This window comes from Cyclopterus lumpus, chromosome 13 (genome assembly GCF_009769545.1).
Source record: "Cyclopterus lumpus isolate fCycLum1 chromosome 13, fCycLum1.pri, whole genome shotgun sequence".
NCBI lineage: Eukaryota > Metazoa > Chordata > Actinopteri > Perciformes > Cyclopteridae > Cyclopterus > Cyclopterus lumpus.
The window spans coordinates 342,533-360,964 of record NC_046978.1 but is presented as its reverse complement, the minus strand read 5'-3'; the positions used below and the strand labels follow the sequence as shown (position 1 = coordinate 360,964).

At 42.7% G+C, this 18,432-nt stretch overlaps 1 protein-coding gene across 1 annotated transcript in view; it reads left to right on the top strand.

Annotated features, from left to right (window-relative positions):
• The first annotated feature begins 443 nt into the window (after window positions 1–443).
• LOC117741307 (spectrin beta chain, non-erythrocytic 4-like) overlaps window positions 444–18,432 on the top strand; it is an 81,010-nt gene continuing 63,021 nt past the window's right edge. The window contains exons 1-17 of the mRNA XM_034548262.1: window positions 444–588; window positions 916–1,067; window positions 1,467–1,640; window positions 6,387–6,478; window positions 6,618–6,698; window positions 6,816–6,931; window positions 7,115–7,227; window positions 8,957–9,144; window positions 9,862–9,979; window positions 10,170–10,328; window positions 11,211–11,513; window positions 11,775–11,925; window positions 13,123–13,259; window positions 14,081–14,230; window positions 15,147–15,515; window positions 15,635–15,849; window positions 15,980–16,117. Coding sequence (XP_034404153.1) covers window positions 444–588; window positions 916–1,067; window positions 1,467–1,640; window positions 6,387–6,478; window positions 6,618–6,698; window positions 6,816–6,931; window positions 7,115–7,227; window positions 8,957–9,144; window positions 9,862–9,979; window positions 10,170–10,328; window positions 11,211–11,513; window positions 11,775–11,925; window positions 13,123–13,259; window positions 14,081–14,230; window positions 15,147–15,515; window positions 15,635–15,849; window positions 15,980–16,117 — 2,801 coding nt within the window. The remainder of the gene's footprint in view (window positions 589–915; window positions 1,068–1,466; window positions 1,641–6,386; window positions 6,479–6,617; window positions 6,699–6,815; window positions 6,932–7,114; window positions 7,228–8,956; window positions 9,145–9,861; window positions 9,980–10,169; window positions 10,329–11,210; window positions 11,514–11,774; window positions 11,926–13,122; window positions 13,260–14,080; window positions 14,231–15,146; window positions 15,516–15,634; window positions 15,850–15,979; window positions 16,118–18,432) is intronic.

Genomic DNA, 18,432 nt, shown 5'->3' with positions numbered 1-18,432 from the left:
GGTGTACTTTAGTCTGTAGCCATTAACATGGTGTGTGCGTGTGTGTGTGTGTGTGTGTGTGTGTGTGTGTGTGTGTGTGTTAGAAAAATTGTCTGGTGATGTACAGCGATATATAATGTAGAGAGAGAGCGCTGCAGGGCCTGAGAGCGCCGAGCTGTTTTCCATTATAGATTCATGGGTCATGTGCTGATCTGAAGGCAGATTTGGCTTACGGGAAAACGCTTACTGGAGGAGAGAGCGACAGAGACAGAGGAGACCAAATAATGTTGTTTCGGATGCAAGTGTGTGGTAAATTGTAGATGCTCATATACGAAGCGCTGCATGTTATTAAAACTGGTGTAAATGCATTATTTGCACACATGTTGTAAATAATTGATTACTTTGGACAACATTTCAAAAGTGGCTTTGTTTGTCTGAAATTGTGTTGCAGGGCGTCGGGCGCGATGGCTAATGCCTCCCCAGACCTGGACAACGCGGAAGCCCAGCGCCAGCTCAACAACAACAACCGACCAAGCAGCTCAGGATTCTGGGAGACGGAGTGCACCAGCTCCAAGCTGTTTGAGTGCTCCCGCATCAGGGCCCTGGCAGGTCAGAGGTCACGCACGTGCTTACTCCCATCCATACAGACACACACACAAACCTGCAATGAGGCATGGTGTGTTGACCACTCGCTGTTTTAAATTTGAGTTTCTTTTCTGTTTAATAGTTTAATCAAGACTCATCTTTGGCTTGATTTTTAAATGAGAAAGTATCAAATCAGTTATAGCATCTCACTAGATTAGGCTGTAAGCACAATTTGATTTAACGCTAATGTGAGATAATATTATTTAGCTGAACATTTGACTCATCCTAACTGTCTTATTCACTTATTCTTAAACACATTGTTCCTACCTCTGATTCATGCATCACTCTCAGATGAGCGAGATGCAGTGCAGAAGAAGACTTTTACCAAGTGGGTCAACTCCCATCTGTCCAGAGTGTCTTGTCGCATAGCGGACCTCTACAACGACCTGAGGGATGGATACATGCTCACCAGACTGCTGGAGGTCCTCAGTGGAGAGCTGCTGGTGGGAACCCACACACACACACACACACACACGGACGGACGGACATGCACGTAACGGCAAATAATGGGCGTGGTATCGGTTTTGTAGTCTCTGAATTATTTGTACAGATTGTAAAGCCCTCTGAGGCAAATTTGTAATTTGTGATATTGGGCTATACAAAATAAACTGAATTGAATTGAATTGAATTGAATTGATCTGCACAAGATGTGAAGGGTTAACTGTTAATCAATACATTAACTCACAAGATCGCTTGTTCCTGAAATTTTAATTACCGTATTTCTGCTGTGTCCCAAAATTCTCAAAGCTTTAGCTCTCGAACACAGCGTGTTTAAATGAAGAAAAAAAAGATTTGCGACTTGCCCATGTTTATAATTCCTCTGATCCCCCCCACATCCCCAGCCGAGGCCTACACGGGGTCGAATGCGGATCCACTGCCTGGAGAATGTGGACAAAGCCCTGCAGTTCCTTAAAGAACAGAGGGTTCACCTGGAAAATGTGGGTTCCCACGACATTGTGGATGGCAACCACCGTCTCACCCTGGGCCTTATGTGGACCATCATCCTGCGCTTCCAGGTAAATACAAACCCATATAAAGCAACCATGCATTGTTCGGGGTTGTGACATTTTATCACCGCTCTGTGATGTGGTGGCTTTCTTATGGCAATGAGCAAAACATGATTTGGGTTTTCTCTGATTTATGAAGTGTTATGTATGTCTTTTGGTATCAGTTTGGTATCTCATCATTACTCCCTGCAATCTTTATAACTGATCCTTGGTCAAAAAGAAATGCTGAGACTGACCACGGTTTGTCTGGACGATCACAGTCAGCATTAACCACTGTGAAAAATATATTGAGTGTCTCACGACCGCTTCACAACCAAAGTCAGGCCATATGAAGCAGCGGCAGGAAGAAACGTTCCGTTTTCATTCGCAGCGACTTAATGCAGTGAAAACTGGATTACGCGCTACACTGTGTCCTCTGAGTCCCTTGTGTGTGTGTGCGAAAGCAATTTGAATCCAGCGTTGGAGTGGTGGACTCCGCATCTATCAAGATACAGAGAGGTAATCATAGAATGTAATGACATTAAATGGCTGTTGTTGAAAAAATCAGCAGGGTTTGATTTCATGAAAATCTTAAAGATTGCTGAATTGAAGTCTGTGTATTCTGATATCATCAGTATCGCATGGACGTTACAACTGACCTTCAAACATGGTATTCTTCCTGTGAGATACTGAGGCTTAAAAGTGAGCTTCCCCATAAGTTCACTTTGATGCTGGTGCGCGTTCCAATGCTACCTACTGAAGCACAAGGATGCTGTCATCAGCACTGGCTTCGTTTAGGACGAGGGGGGGTCACAATTGTTGCATCATCAGTATGCGACAGCGGCGTTTGGTGGATAAAGCCTGAAGTCTGCTCTTCAACAAGGACACACACACACAGGTTTCCAGGCTTCAGCAGCAGTGATACAGGATCAGTTCCTGCCATGTAAGTACAGCAGAAGCCTCTTTGTTACGCTTCAGCGTGGCTTTGGCACAAAACGCTTGTTTAGCAATATTCTGACCCTTCTGTAACATTCATGATGCACAGCCGCCGAGCAGCTGTCTCATGGGACTCAGTATTGTCATGCTAGGCCTAGCTACCTACCACAAACCACATTTAACAGCCCTGCTAGCAGACTCCGGTCTTAGTGTGTTCAGTGATCCTCAATGTGCGCAATTTGAGTGGACTCATTTTAGTGTAAAGGTAGAAATGAGTGTTGTATGAGGCTTAAGCCTAATTATTTGATTGCAATTTTGATATATTTGTGGTCATTATTTTTGTAATCATAAAGTCACACCTTGCACAGACATTTTACTTTTGTTTGACCCTGCAAACAAAATTTCCCAAAACCACATTGTACAAAGTCAAGTTTCAGTGTTGAATGCCACAGCAGTCCGTCCATTGACAAAAACAATAATTTTACCTTCCAGAGTTGCTGCTCTACGGCGGCCTCGATTGTGTTAGTTAGTTTGTGTTATTGTGTATCATTTTAATACAAACTAACTTGCAGTACGTTTTCATTCAACCTTTATTTAAACTAAAAAAGACATTGAGGTGGAGTAAAGAAATTAAATAATAAACCAACAATCACAGCAAAACACAAATAAGAAGCTCCACGATAAATTAAGCAATTGTATTTTAGAGCAGCCGACACCTGCAACGTAATCATTAGAGCGTGTTCAATAAGGGCTCACGTTAAAAGATAACAACGAAGCAATGTAAGGGCTAAAAAGGAAAAGTAAGGGCAATGATGAGTATTACAATTATTGCCAGTAATAAATCTTCCTGCAGAGTGACAAACAGCATCAAGGGGCTTCAGAGTCGAGGCTGAAGCATGCATGTATAAAATGTCACCTTTATCCCAGACTGAGAAGAAAGTTGCCTCAATACCCCGGTCTGCACCTCCAAACTGGGGGTGTGCCGACTGCCATCTACAGTAGGTAATATGGATAAGTATCTCATACAGCCACACATAGGCAGGGGAAGGGAGTTTATGTGTAGCAACATCATCATGCAAAAACCTACATCAGGTCCATGTTTTTAGAAGGGCATGGACAAATAGCATTTTGGATGAGCCTTTTAAATCGACTGTGTAGGAAAAAAAACATGTTAACATAGAAATGTGCTGATGCTTCAGAAAGTAACAGGCTTGCTAACATTCTTGTTTGTCAATTAAGTAATGCCTGTTTGTGTCTTGAGTCAAGCTTGTAACCCGACAGCTTTAGGCTGCATGAACATTAGCTGACTACTAGCTCTGCCGCTGATAGGAAACTGATAGGAAACTACCAGCGTTGATGTTGTGTATGAGAAAAGGGTGGGGCCTTACTGTGACCATCAGTCAGCCCACCGCGGACAGACCAAGATCCCGCTTTACTGCAGCGTTCAACCAGCAGAAGCTGTGCCTGGAGGAAGAGAGGCCAGGACCAGAGCTCCGCCCACGCCATATTGCTGGGTCTGTTGGAGATAAGGGAGGCAACGGAGAATCAGAAACAGGACAGAGAGGGATGGCCCTTTAAGACCCCTGCTGCAGTAAAAAGAGAGTTTTTTAAAGGAACTCTGGTGCTCGGAAACACTTCCACTTCCACAGCCAAAATCAACACAAAAAGAAAGATCTACAATATAAATCAGGTTCTTCAGTTACCATACAATGTACCGCACTCTTTACTTCTGTCATGTTGTCTCATTTAGGCTACTGCATATTACTGGTTATTATCATATCGGCCTTTTACACTCATGCCAATATTTAATGTTCCTACAAGGAACTTGTGTCAACATTTTGTGTTAACTTTGGTGATCCCTGTGGATGAAAGTGGTTGTGTTTCCGAGCACCAGAGTCTCTTTAGAGAACCAGGGTCTGACAGTCTGCCCCATTCAGTCCTGGTTCTGGTTCTCCCATGCCTCCTTTCAGACTAGCAATGGTCCAGATAGGTCTGAACATATTTGTTCATGTTACTAATGTGACGATAGTCTATCAATGGCACTTAAACAGGAAACTAAAAGCACAATTGTTTTGGTCACGTTTAAATAAGAGAACCTTACTTTTTTCTCAACAGTTCATGAAATATATTTCCATTTAAGACCAAGTGCGGAATTCATGTTCTCATAATGTTCACATTATAGGACACCAGGCTGCTTATGGAACACATTGCATGTTAAAGTACACAGTACATTCTGTTGTCAGTGGTATTTGTAATTGGTACAATTACAAATGTGGTCAGTGGTATTTGTTTAAAAAAAAATTCCAGAACTGTGATGCTCACAGAATCTGTAGCTAGATGTATAATCTGAAGGCATGTTTATAAGGTTGATAACCTAATTGAACCAAAACATTTAAAAGTATAATGTCCATAGAGGCGAAGAACTGCCTAAGGTCGTCCGAAAGACTCACAGTTATCTTGCACTCTCCACATCTTCACCTTTTTTCCCTATTTCCTCCTTTCCTCTGTGGTGAAAGTGAGAGTTTGCTTTGTCCAGTCAGCAGGTAGGGCTGTACCACTGCAGTGACTGCACGCAGGCGGAAAGAGTGAGAGAGTGAGAGAGAGAGAAGGAGAGGGAGAGGGAGAGGGAGAGGGAGAGAGGGAGAGAGGTAGAGGATTGACAGAGGTAACCCTAATGTATTTACAGAACCATTAAAAAATAATAAAAGGCTGTTATTATTTGCAGTGACTTGAATTATAGTGTTGTGTATGTTTGGCGGAATGTCCTTGTGTTGCAGTGTGTGTGTGCGTGTGTGTGTGTGTCTGTATGTGTGAGTGTGTGTGAGAGAGAGCGTTCGCTTGCCTAACACAGTCGAGATACATTAATGTGGCTTTGCTGCATATTCGACCAGATGTATAGATTCAGATTTAAACTGAGTGCATATACTAATGTAATCTCCGTGTCATGGTTCATGTGTTGATGTCATGAGCTAGTTGTTGGCGAGTTGTTGGCGACATTCCCTATGTATCTGGCATAATGTTGAAGTGTGAATTCTGACAACTAGTTTACTTTTGGTGTGTGTTTCCTGGCCCCATTGTTACCGATACCAGATTTTATCGGCCCGATATTTGATTTACAATGATGTGTTCTCCATCTCTACAGTATTGATTAATTGTTCAATTATTAATTACAACGTATCTGCCTTCAGGCGTTGTGTGTGTGTGTGTGCTGTTTGTAAGGCGCGTGTGTGTGTGTGTGTGTGTGTGTGTGTGCAGTGTTGTGCCTAACAACATGGGTAGCAGCTGATTCAAGGGTGTCATGTCTCCCAATTACCTTCGATTTTGTCACCATGATTTTATCGGCTGAATGGCCATGGTCACTGCCACCGATCATTAGGTGATACAAAGGCTCTACACTTCCTTGCCCTGAGAGCCTCAGCGCTTACTACTCTTGTGTGTTTCTCCTGATAATCCTTTCTCACTGGGTGCGTTCCTTCGAGGTTTTAGGAATACTGCTATGACAGAGTCTGAGTTTCTGCCCTGATCTCGGTTCTTTCTTAATTATCTCGTGGCTCCTGAGCCAATCAGAGCCTTTGTATGCAGGACTTAAGCTGTCCCAGTTAGTAAAATCTTAACAATGGTCAATTTAATCACAGATCTTATCACTGCTTATGATGTTTTTTGAAGCTGCATAGTTATTGCCATATACAACAACAACTAAAACAAAACAAAGATCTGCTCAGGATGCTTGAAATTTCAAACAGTTTTCAGTAACGGACAGTTAATACAGAAAAAGGAAGCAGGGTCTGTGCCTCGAGGTCACAAACACTGAACTCTTTGCTTCGCTGTGTTCTTCTTCAGATCCAGGTGATCAAAATAGAGACGGAGGACAACAGAGAAACTCGCTCCGCCAAAGACGCCCTGCTGCTCTGGTGCCAGATGAAGACTGCAGGGTGAGCAGTAGAATAAAGAAAATACAGGAGACTGTAAGCTGCAACTGTGAATGTCATGACCGTTTGTGTTAATGTGCGTCGGTTCGTTTTTATTGGTTTCCATTTCAAGTTGTGAGAAAGGAATTTCTCCGTGCTCCAGGTACCCTGGGGTCAACATCCAGAACTTCACCACCTGCTGGAGAGATGGACTCGCCTTCAACGCCCTCATACACAGACACAGGTTAGGTGGTTTCCACGACAAAGATAGAGTGGAGAGACGTGTAGCGGGTTTGGCCGATTTTAGGATTAGTGTCATATAAACATGACGGACTCTGTTTCATCATCTTGTGCCCTCCAGATCCGACCTGATAGAGTTCCACAAGCTGACGCGGTCCAATGCAACCCACAACCTCCAGCAAGCCTTTAACATCGCTGAGCAGCACCTGGGCCTCACCAAACTCCTGGACCCGGAGGGTGAGAATGTTCAACTGGTTTTGTAATCAGTCAGACAAGGATCACATCCAGCAATATTCGTATTACAACAGTGCCTTAAAAATATTTTCTTTCACTCACTGAGATAAAAAGTTAGCACATGCTTCCGCCTAAAGACAAGCAGACCATAACTCCTCTGCTCTCCGCCGCCTCCCTCCGTCTCAGATGTGAACACAGAGAACCCAGACGAGAAGTCCATCATCACGTATGTGGTCTCCTACTACCACTACTTCTCCAAGATGAAGGCTCTTATTGTGGAGGGCAAGAGGGTTGGCAAGGTAATGAGTGGCACACATGTGGAGACACACACACACACACACATAGACATTCAATGAGAGGTGAAGGGCCAGCAGTGTTTGTTAATTAAATCAGTAACAAGTCATCAAAATGTGCTTACGGGTAAAATATGTGACTTTCCCATATTTAAATGTCTTAAAACGACCAAATGTTTCAACAATTGTATTTGTTTTGGAGAGGATTAGGATTCGTCTCCCGGTAACAATAAAAATCCTGAACACTGAAGAAATATTCCCATGATCCCACGTTACTTCATGATGTTACCGCACCCTGTCTTTTCTTATTGTTTTGATTGAGAAATCCCTAGTGGGCGAACATCAATTCAATTCAGTTTATTTTGTATAGCCCAAAATCACAAATTACAAATTTGCCTCAGAGGGCTTTACAATCTGTACACATACGACATCCCTGACCTTTGACCTCACATTGGATCAGGAACAACTCCCAAATAAAACAGAAAAAAACTTTCACAGGGAAAAAAGGAAGAACCCTTCAGGAGAGCAACAGAGGAGGATCCCTCTCCCCGGCTGGACAGATGCAATAGATGTCATGTGTACAGATGAACAGCATTACAGAGTTACAACACATTCAATGCATATGACAGAAATTATGAATAATGAGTATAGTAGGCATGGACCAAGATCCAGATAACCACGATCCATGAAATAGAAGAAAGAGGGGGGGGGGGGGGGGGGGGGGCATCAGCAGGACCACCAGGCAGGAGGCATTGCCAAAGAGGCGGACCAATGAGGTCAGGCCCTTGAGGAAAGAGGCACAAAAAAGGAAGCAGGGCCATTGGGAAGGAGGCCAGGTCCAGGCCAGGGGTTGGATGCAGGATCCAGGACCAACTTCAGATACAGCCAGGTCCAATGGACCCTATGAGACGTGAAGTCACACAGACTCCGGGGAGGAAGCAGAGTTATATGGGGTCAGATCAGTCTCAATAATTGCAATTGCACACAGAGAGATTTACAAATGCAAACACAAAGATTTACAAATGCGCACAGAACAATTTACAAATATGTTTGATTTACAAATGCACGCAGAACGATCCACAAATACCTTTCCAATGCACACATAAATAAATTACGATTCATATAAATGTAAAAGATTGCATTTCTATGTGGATTCTTCTATTTGTTTGTGGATTTGTATGTATTTATTTGTCAATCGCACTGCATTTGTTTGTGGATTGCTTCACATGTGTGTGTGGATTTATGAGACTCCACTGCTGTGGCTAGATTTGCAAATGCGTTTTTGTAATGAGCGCATCTCCCCCTCCACTGATCTGACCCCATAGAGTTAGTAATGTGCAATGGAGATATGTAAATGTATCCATAAGTAGAGAGAGAAGAGGAGATAGGAGCTCAGTGTATCCTAAAACATCCCCCAGCAGTCTATAAGCCTATAGCAGCATATCAAGGGGCTCGACCAGGGCAAACCTGATTCAGCCCTAACTATAAGCACTATTAAAGAGGAAAGTCTTAAGTCTATTCTTGAATGAGGTGACTGTGTCTGCCTCCTCGACTGAAAGTGGAAGCTGGTTCCATAAAAGAGGAGCTTGATAACTGAAGGCTCTGGCTCCCATCCTACTTTTTAGGACTCTAGGAGCCGCGAGTAGCCCCGCATTTAGTGAGCGCAGCTCTCTAGATCTCTAGATCAACATCACATGTTGTTTGTTTGCTCCTGACCTCCTTCTGTCTGACTCAGGTTCTAGACAACTGCGTTGAGGCGGAGAAGATCGTCAACCGCTACGAGGCTCTGGCATCGGACCTGCTGGACTGGATAGAAAAGACCATCGCGGTCATCAGCAACCAGAAGTTTGCCAACTCGCTGACCGGAGTTCAGCAGCAGCTACAGGCCTTCACAACCTACTGCACCATCGAGAAGCCCATCAAGTAAGTTTTGGGGAATTTGTGAAAAGGCATCTTGATATTTAAGTGACATTTATTTTTTATTTTTTTCTTACATAAGCACACCTACTCACGCATGCGTACCCTTTTACCGAAGAGTATGTAGTCATTAAAACACTGTTTGTTAACACAACTGATTGTAGCTACAAACGCATTCAATTAACCGTAAGTCAATACATAGAAGATTTATCAACTACATCACTTAGAAGTTGGAATTATTGTCACTATTGTGTTTTCTCACGATTTATAGACATTCATTTATTAATTTATGCAGTTAAAACAATAATGATAAGATTTGTCACTTCCGGCCATAGATGACATACTATGACTTAGTTTTTCCCAGAAAATTGACAAGACCATGTACACACTTGATACCTTTCCATCATCCTCAATGTCTTTTACATAAGAGGTCATTCTTTTTTATCCAGTGGCATTTGTTCAGAATATGCTCCCACATATGTTTGAAGCATCATTTACCACCCAGGTGTTCATACAGGAGACTCAGACCTCCCTGGGAGCAAGCGTTCATGCTGCCCGCTCGTCCTTGAGAAAGACACCGAAACCCAGACCAACTTTGTGTTTCTTTCTGGACCGAAGTTGGAAGTGCTTTCGGCGTGTCCTACACAGGAGGGGACCGGCGAAAGAGAAGATAACTGTATTGTGAAACTGGATCACTGACTATAGTTTTCTGTTTCTGCTTAGGTTCCAGGAGAAGGGGAATCTCGAGGTCCTTCTGTTCACCATCCAAAGCAAGCTCAGAGCCAACAATCAGAAACTCTACGTGCCTCATGATGGGAAGCTCATCTCAGACATCAACAAGGTCATTTACATCCACCAGCTGTGTTGGTTTTCTAAAATACACAGTATAAAACCTGCAGTCAAACTTAGTTTCTAAAGTTTTCACCTTACATTTGGCCCGTTTAACCTGTCATAGTTTCCATTACTTTTTTCTGTTAAATTACCGCTATTAAACTATTTTTATTTGGGTACTTTTGTCATTTTCTGTCCAGGCCTGGGAGAGGCTTGAGAAGGCAGAACATGAGCGGGGCGTGGCTCTGCGCAAGGAGCTGATTCGTCAGGAGAAGCTGGAGCTGCTGGCTCAGTGCTTTGACCACAAGACCACCATGAGACAAGCCTGGCTCAATGAGAACCAGAGACTCGTATCGCAGGTAGGGACCTCATGCAGCTGCCTCTTTCAGTGAAGACGGAATTACAAATAAGCAAAAGGGTTTGACTGCATGCGGGAAAAAGAGGATGTTTGGCTAGGCAGTTCCAGTTCCTTTTCTAAATTAGCTTTAATGCATTATGCCCACTATTTTTCCATTTTGCACAGATGCAAAGTCCAGATGATTAGGGACATAATGATAAATAACAGATCAATCTTAAAGCTGTGAACTGCATTAGTGTAACTGCTTAGTTCTGCTCAAAAATGTGTTTTTCTTATTTTTATATCATACTACAAATACATCTTTTGTCCAGAAGTTTAGCTTTGGAAATGAAAAAAAAATAGAATTGCATATCTTTTGGGATCTGGATGTTTTACTGAGATTGGAACTAAAATGTGCAAGATTAACTGGTACTAGTTCATGTATTATATCAGTTGAAATGTATTATATCAGTTGAAATCACATAGTAGGCCTGCAACAGATTTCAGATGAATTGCTTTAAAATCAACCTGTGTTCTCATACTTCAATTTCAATTCAATTCAGTTTATTTTGTATAGCCCAATATCACAAATTACAAATTTGCCTCAGAGGGCTTCACAATCTGTACACATACGACATCCCTGTCCCAGGACCTCACATCGAATCAGGAAAAACTCCCCAAAAATAACCTTTGACAGGGAAAAAAGGGAAGAAACATATGAAGTACTTTCTGTACTACTGTGTGCAGAAAGTTATGGTTCTGCTTTTGTCGTTATTCAGTCGTTAATCTTCATTAGATTAGTCTTCCTTCACTTTCTCTTTTTACTTCTCCCCCCTTTGTCTCCCCACTTTCTTTGCTCATCTCACAGCGTTTTCTTTTGAATTGTTCTTCTCTTCGCCTACAGGACAATTTTGGCTACGACCTTCCAGCAGTCGAGGCAGCAATGAAGAAACACGAGGCCATCGAGGCGGACATCGCCTCGTACGAAGAGAGAATCGGAGTGGTGGTGGAACTGGCGGCGGAGATGGAGGTCGAAGGATACTACGACATCCGGCGTATCCTGGCACGGAAGGAGAACATCCTAGGCCAGTGGAGTCTGCTGAAGGAGCTGGTGGCTGGGAGGAGGACCCGGCTGGAGAAGAACCTGGCCCTGCAGAAGACTTTCCAGGACATGGTCTATATGATCGACTGGATGGAGGAAACACAGGTAACGCAGGCTGTGTGGGAGAGAGAGAGAGACACTCCACTGTAATCAGTAGTAAAGATGGAGGAAATGAATAGTGGACATGGAGAGAGAAAAAAAAAAAAACTAAGATCCCGTAAGACAGAGTCGAAGAAGAAAGACATAGCTTTTTTTTAAAATTAGTTTATGATGTATCAAGATATATTAAGACAAAGGGAATATAGTAGGATAGAAAAGAGAGGGGAGGGCAAAGTAGAAATTAAACAACATCCTGCTCCATCTCAGGTCCAGCTTCTGTCCAAGGACTTTGGGAAGCATCTCCTGGAGGTGGACGACCTGCTGCAGAAACACAGCCTGCAGGAAGCCGACATTACGGTGCAGGCCGAGAGGGTCGAGACCCTCAACACTGCTGCGCTCAAATTCACCACTGTAGAGGGTAAATACACACACCCATCTGTCTTTAGCTTTATATGAAAGCAACAGTCTTAACAAAGCTTTGAAGTTATTGTTAATATTGCCTGTAATGAGAGCTGTCATGAAGATAAGTTTTTCAATTGATCTGGTTATAATCAACTTGAAGGAATGAGCTCAGGTGAAAATGTAGTATTATACTGAGATTTCCAGTTTGTTAACCGTGCCATAAATTTACAACTATTTGATTTAGGGCTGCCACCAATGACTACTTCTCTCTTTATTAACCAATCAAGTTTTTAAATGTGATTTATGTGATTTTTCATTTTAATAATTAATAACTGATAAACATTTGTATTAATTTAAGTGAATTTTATTTTGACAAATGTAGTCTTTGTCATTTTATAATTCAGAAAACTTTGTACAGAAGCAGGCAGGTGACGTTATGGCTTCTTGAGTATATTAAGCGGCTTCAAGGATAAAAGGTTTTTTTAATATTGATGTCGACGCATTTTCAGCGTTGACGTCATGCAGACCTAATTTGACTGCAAGCTGCCGAATACTAATTAACTATTTTGGTACAAAGCCTATCGATAAAATCTACAGGATGTGCACAATAACTAGTTACTTGTACTGACATTGATATTGGTCGTATAGTGACTCAGCTGTATCGGGAATCAGTGACAAGATGCCGATCTGGTAATGAATGTTATTAGAATCTAACAATTCAGTGCATTTATATCTATGTATTTATTAGCTACATTTAGTTTTACAAATTTAGGAAAGCAACCTGATGTTGTCTTGCTAATAGAAGAAGGATCCCAGTCACTTCCACACACTGAGGCATACAGCCTATAATTGAACACTGGTATCAGATCGATGCTCGTTATCATATCATTAAGGACTGAAAAAGGCTGATCGGTTCATCCACAATAACAACACCTCTCCAATATTTTATACATTAAACCTTTGGTACAAAATATAAGATTAGTTTGAGTAGTAATGAATTACTCTGAACCTTTTCGTTGCCGAAATAGACCAGTATTGATTTAATTTAGTCCAGTGAAGATGTATTTGACCTTGAGACCGAGTGATATCAGTGAGGTGATCTGCTCAGCACCATGTAAGGTAGTCCAGTTCAGAGAATGCGTCTGTTATGAATGAAGTGCTGTGTCCGTTTTGGGATTTTCACGGTCATTAACCTCATTTTATCATTTCCCAGGTTACCAACCGTGCGACCCGCAGGTGATCTGTAACCGTGTCAACCACGTCTCTACCTGCCTGGAGGAGCTGAAACAACTGGCAGTGAAACGGCGTGATGAGCTCGAGGAGTCGAGACAACTGTGGGCCTTCTTTCAGGTAAGGGTGGGGCAGCGGGATGACGGCGCGTTGATTGCTCTGAGCAAGTGAAGGGGGCCCAGTATACCCCATCTGAAGGATGTTGTTTTCACAATAATGTCTGTTTATTTTGGTGTATTCCCCGTGTATATATATTTGTACGAGAACAACATATTCTGCAGTGCGGTGAGAACATTTGTTGGTGTTTCACAGCTACAGTATGAATGAATAACACAGCTGTGTCTCTTGTAGGCTGGGAGAGAAGGTGCACATTATAATCCCTTTAGTTATGCTCACACAAAAATGACTTATAGTCAAAGTAAGCTGTCCCTTTCTGGCCCAGCCAGAACACTCAGATGCAATCTAAGTTCCAACACCATTTCTTTCATTCAACAGTCATGTGTCGGACTGGGAATGTGTGTCTATCTGCTGAACAAGCTGTTCGTCACTTACACAGAAGTGATGAACGAGTTATTAATGTTAGTGAGTAAGCTTCTAGAGCGATCTATGAAAGTAATGAGCATATAATGAGAATAGCAGATTTCTTTGTCCAGAGAGTCATTGGTTCACACGGTTGAATCACTAATTACATCACATTACTGATTCATTTGGCGAGATCCCCTTCTGCCTTTTTGTGAGGCTCTCGGAAACAGACTGGGATCAGTGTTAGATGGACTTCAGGCATTACAGGGAGTACTGTTCCTTCACATGGTTTTTCCTTCTCAGTTCTTTCAACAGTGTTTTTTCTTTTTCCACTCTTCCATTAGATGTTTTCACTGATTATATACATTTTATTTAGTATATATTCCTTTTTGAAATTTAAATCTCTGTTCCCCTGTTAGGATCTGGAGGAGTCGGAGGCCTGGATCAGGGAGAAGAGCGCCATCCTGGGAGCTCAGGGTAACGGGAAGGACCTGAGCAGTGTGCTGAAGTTACTACAGAAACACAAAACCCTGGCTGGAGAACTGCTGGCTCACCGGTCGCTGCTGCAGGTGTGTATGCGTTTTATGTGCTTCTTTCTGCATGTGCGTGAGCATGAGCACCTGGAATACCTGCAGTAACTGGAGTTTCAGTTCTGAGCCTTTATGTACTTCAGTGAAATTATTCATTTAGAAATTGCTTTTGTAGCTCACCTACCAAAAAAAAAACAGGGATGGTTTGGACATTTTGAAGTAGGGTTGTGAAAGGTATTTAGTCGTAGTAAGTGTATTAACTACAGTAGATAGTGGTCAATACACCCCCAGTTTGGAGAAACAGAAGTAGAAGCACTGGAGCAAGACAGTAGACGGGCGCAGTAGCAAAATGTACTTTAGACATCTAAAAAAAGGTTCACCTAAATAAAAAAAGTGTACGCTATATTTAGAATATTACCACCACCGCCATTTCCAAAAGGGGAGCTGAAGCCATGATATCCGTCTACGCTTTCTCCAAGACTCCATTGAAAAAAGAAAAAAAGCGATGGAGACAGCGATAGACCAGCAAACCCTGTGTTCTTTGAGGTAAAATTACTGTTTTTGTCAAAGGAGTCTGATCAAGAAAGCAAAGATTCTAAATATCTCTCTTTAGGGATATAAAATAGCTTTTGACGCCCCCCCCCCCGTCCACAGCAGTACATTGCTTTGCTCACCTGCTGGTGCTCCAAACTCCATCTACTGTAGGAATACACTGACATACAACCCTTCAAAAGCCACTTCAAAACACCCAAACTGTCCATTTGAACTTTTATTTATTTTTTCAAATACAGTTGTTATATCCCCCCTGCCCTTTTTTGTACATTTTAATTCGTAAAAATCTTTCTGGTTCGCAGTTTTAAAGTTTTTTTATCAATGTTATAAAACAGCATTGAAGAACCTGCTTATTAGAAGACCAGTATTCGTGTTATTCCTCCATCCTATCCTGCTCCTCCAGAACACCATGAAGCGAGGAAAGCAGATCCTGAGTGAGAAGAGCTTCGGCACGGCGGGCATCCAGGAGCGCATCATGGAGGTGAAGGGCGAGTGGAAGAGGCTGGAGGACCAGGCCGCGCAGCGTCTCGGCCACCTGCAGGAGGCGCTCAACTTTTTCCAGTTCTCCACGGAGACGGACGACCTGGTGGCGTGGTTGCAGGATGCCTACCGCCTGGTCTCCAGCGAGGACTTTGGACACGACGAGTACTCTACCCAGTCTCTTCTGAAGAAGCACCGGGGGGTCAGCGAGGCCGTTGATAAACATCGTATGCATGTCGTGGCTCTGCGCAAACACATGGTGGTGCTGCCTCTGCAGTACCGTGAACAGGAGGTGAGCAGGGAAAGGATGTTTCACTTCTCCTGTAAAGTATTTTGTATGTCCCTGTAAATCTTTTCTTCTTACCCTTCATTGTCCCCTCTCCTGTCCTCTGTCCTCTCCCCTCTCTGCAGGAGGTGCAGGTGCGCATGGGAGAGGTAGAGCAGCTTTACACCGAGGTGGCCGAGGTGGCGGTGCTCAGACAGCAATGGCTCCACGACGCCCTTGCCGTCTACCGCATGTTCAGCGAGGTCAACGCCTGTGAGCTGTGGATTGACGAGAAGGAGCAGTGGCTGGACAAGATGGAGATCCCAGAGAGACTGGAGGATGTGGAGATGGTGGCACACAGGTGAGGCAGGGGAGGTGGAAGGTTTGGTCGCTGTAGCAGCAAATGGAAGCTCAGGTGGGTTGTTTGAATTAAAGAGCTGGATTAAAAACTATCTTTGTCCTGTCGTATCTCACGATGCCTTTTGTTGTAGGTTTGAGAGCCTGGACCAAGAGATGAACAGCCTGATGGGAAGGATCCTAGACGTTAACCAGATAGTTCAGCAGCTCTTGGATGGAGGTCATCCGTCCTCGACAGAGGTCAGAGGTTGTCAGGATCACCTCAACTCCAGGTACGGAAACCAAACTGATGTGTTCTTCTCCTAACATTAAATTAGCTTTTTCAATGAAAGCAGCTAGCATCGCTAGCTCCAAAATAATTAAAGTAAACAAAGAACATGGCTATTGTTAGTACTCAGCTGTCAAGCTGTAAACTTATCTAGTGAGTGCACGGAAGGCTGGTTGGTAGGCCAGAATGCAACCTCTGGTTCTGAGTGAAGCCAATGCGGAAGTCCCTTAAACATGCATTCTCTCTACTGACCAGCAGGGGGCGACGCCTCAAAAATTAGTCAAATAGACAGACATAGATACCCTAAAGCAGGGTATGCTTTAGGGCGGGACTACTGTTATTGACAGGTTGCTATCGCTATTAGAGCCGTATACGAAGACTCTTCGTCACTTTTTTCACAGTTCAAATATGGTCACTTCCGTTCAATTCAATTCAATTCAGTTTATTTTGTATAGCCCAATAACACAAATTTGCCTCAGAGGGCTTTACAATCTGTACACATACGACATCCCTGTCCCAGGACCTCACATCGGATGAGGAAAAACTCCCCAAAAATAACCTTTCACAGGGGAAAAGGGAAGAAACCTTCAGGAGAGCAACAGAGGAGGATCCCTCTCCCCGGATGGACAGAAGCAATAGATGTCATGTGTACAGAATGAACAGCATTACAAAGTTACATAAACACATTACATGAATATGACAATGTATGAATGGAACTCCAATCCATGAAACAGAAGAAGGTAGAGAGGAGGGGGGGGCGGGGCGCATCAGCAGGGCCAACGCAGGAGGCCGGCTCACCAGGCATCAGACACCTCCAGGTCCAATGGACCCTATGAGACGTGAAGTCACAAAGACTCCGGGGAGGAAGCAGAGTTAATAAGGTGCAATGGAGAGATGTAACTTCATCCATAAGGTAGAGAGAGAAGAGGAGATAGGAGCTCAGTGTATCCTAAAACATCCCCCAGCAGCCTATAAGCCTATAGCAGCATATCAAGGGGCTGGACCAGGGCAAACCTGATTCAGCCCTAACTATAAGCACTATTAAAGAGGAAAGTCTTAAGTCTATTCTTGAATGAGGTGACTGTGTCTGCCTCCTCGACTGAAAGTGGAAGCTGGTTCCATAAAAGAGGAGCTTGATAACTGAAGGCTCTGGCTCCCATCCTAATTTTTTTAACTCTAGGAACCACGAGTAGCCCCGCATTTAATGAGCGCAGCTCTCTAGTGGGGTTCACTGGTTACAAATAAGTATTCAGACGAAGGCCGTAATCCAAGATGGCGACGGCCAAAACGCCAAACTCTAGGCTTCAAAACGTCATTCCCCAAGACAACAACGTCCATTTCCTATATACAGTCTATGAGGTAGATATGCAGGTCACTGCTCACAGTCCTGCAACAGCCACCAATTTTGTTTTATTTCTTTTGTCAGCACATTTGATTTATTGATTTTTGATTGATTGCTTCAGAATTTGTGTATGCTCACTAACACAAATGTTAAAGCGCACTGCTTGGAAGTACAGAGCAGAGTTTTGCCACCAGATCCGTAATAACCTTTATTTCAGTCAAGAGCCAGTAACTACTAGTGATTGTTGATAGATCCAAAATCACATAATATTTCCAAGATGGCCTTTTTATTTCCAGTAAACTATATGACTGTATAGCCCTTTTTGCTGGACCGACATAGCAGGTGTTAAATACACTCTAGCTTATTCAGAATGCTGCAGCCAGAGTATTAACAAAAACAACTGGTTTGAACTTGTCGTCACAGGCTACCAGTAAAACAAATAATTGATTGAAAATACTTTTTTAATGACATTATATTAAATGGCTTAGCTCCTTCCCTTTTTAAAAACTCTTTATTTGTGAATTGTGACCCGTTTAGTGTAATCCCCAGAAAAGAAGAGGAAAAAATAGACAGTATCTTCTTTTGAAAGCGGACCAAAAATATTATTCCCTTTGTTAAAGTGTGTGGTTAGCGGCTTAAACTTTCATTTTAATCATTAATGTTATTAAAGCTATTCCCTTTTTAATAATAATAATAATATCTTAAATAACATCTTATCAGATCCCCTTTTTTTATTGTAATGCTGTCTTATTTTGTATATTTGTATCTTATTTGTTTTCATATACGTAAAATATTCATACCATGTCTTTTCACATATTTGCCTATTTTTTGTTTTTTTATTTGAAGCACATTGTTAATATAGCTCTCATATTAAATGCTATGTAAATAAACTGAAACACTTCAAGAGAAGAAGGGTTATGACAAAGGACAAGTTTCAGTCATTTAATGTCTTCCAAACTTGTATCCAGAAATGTATT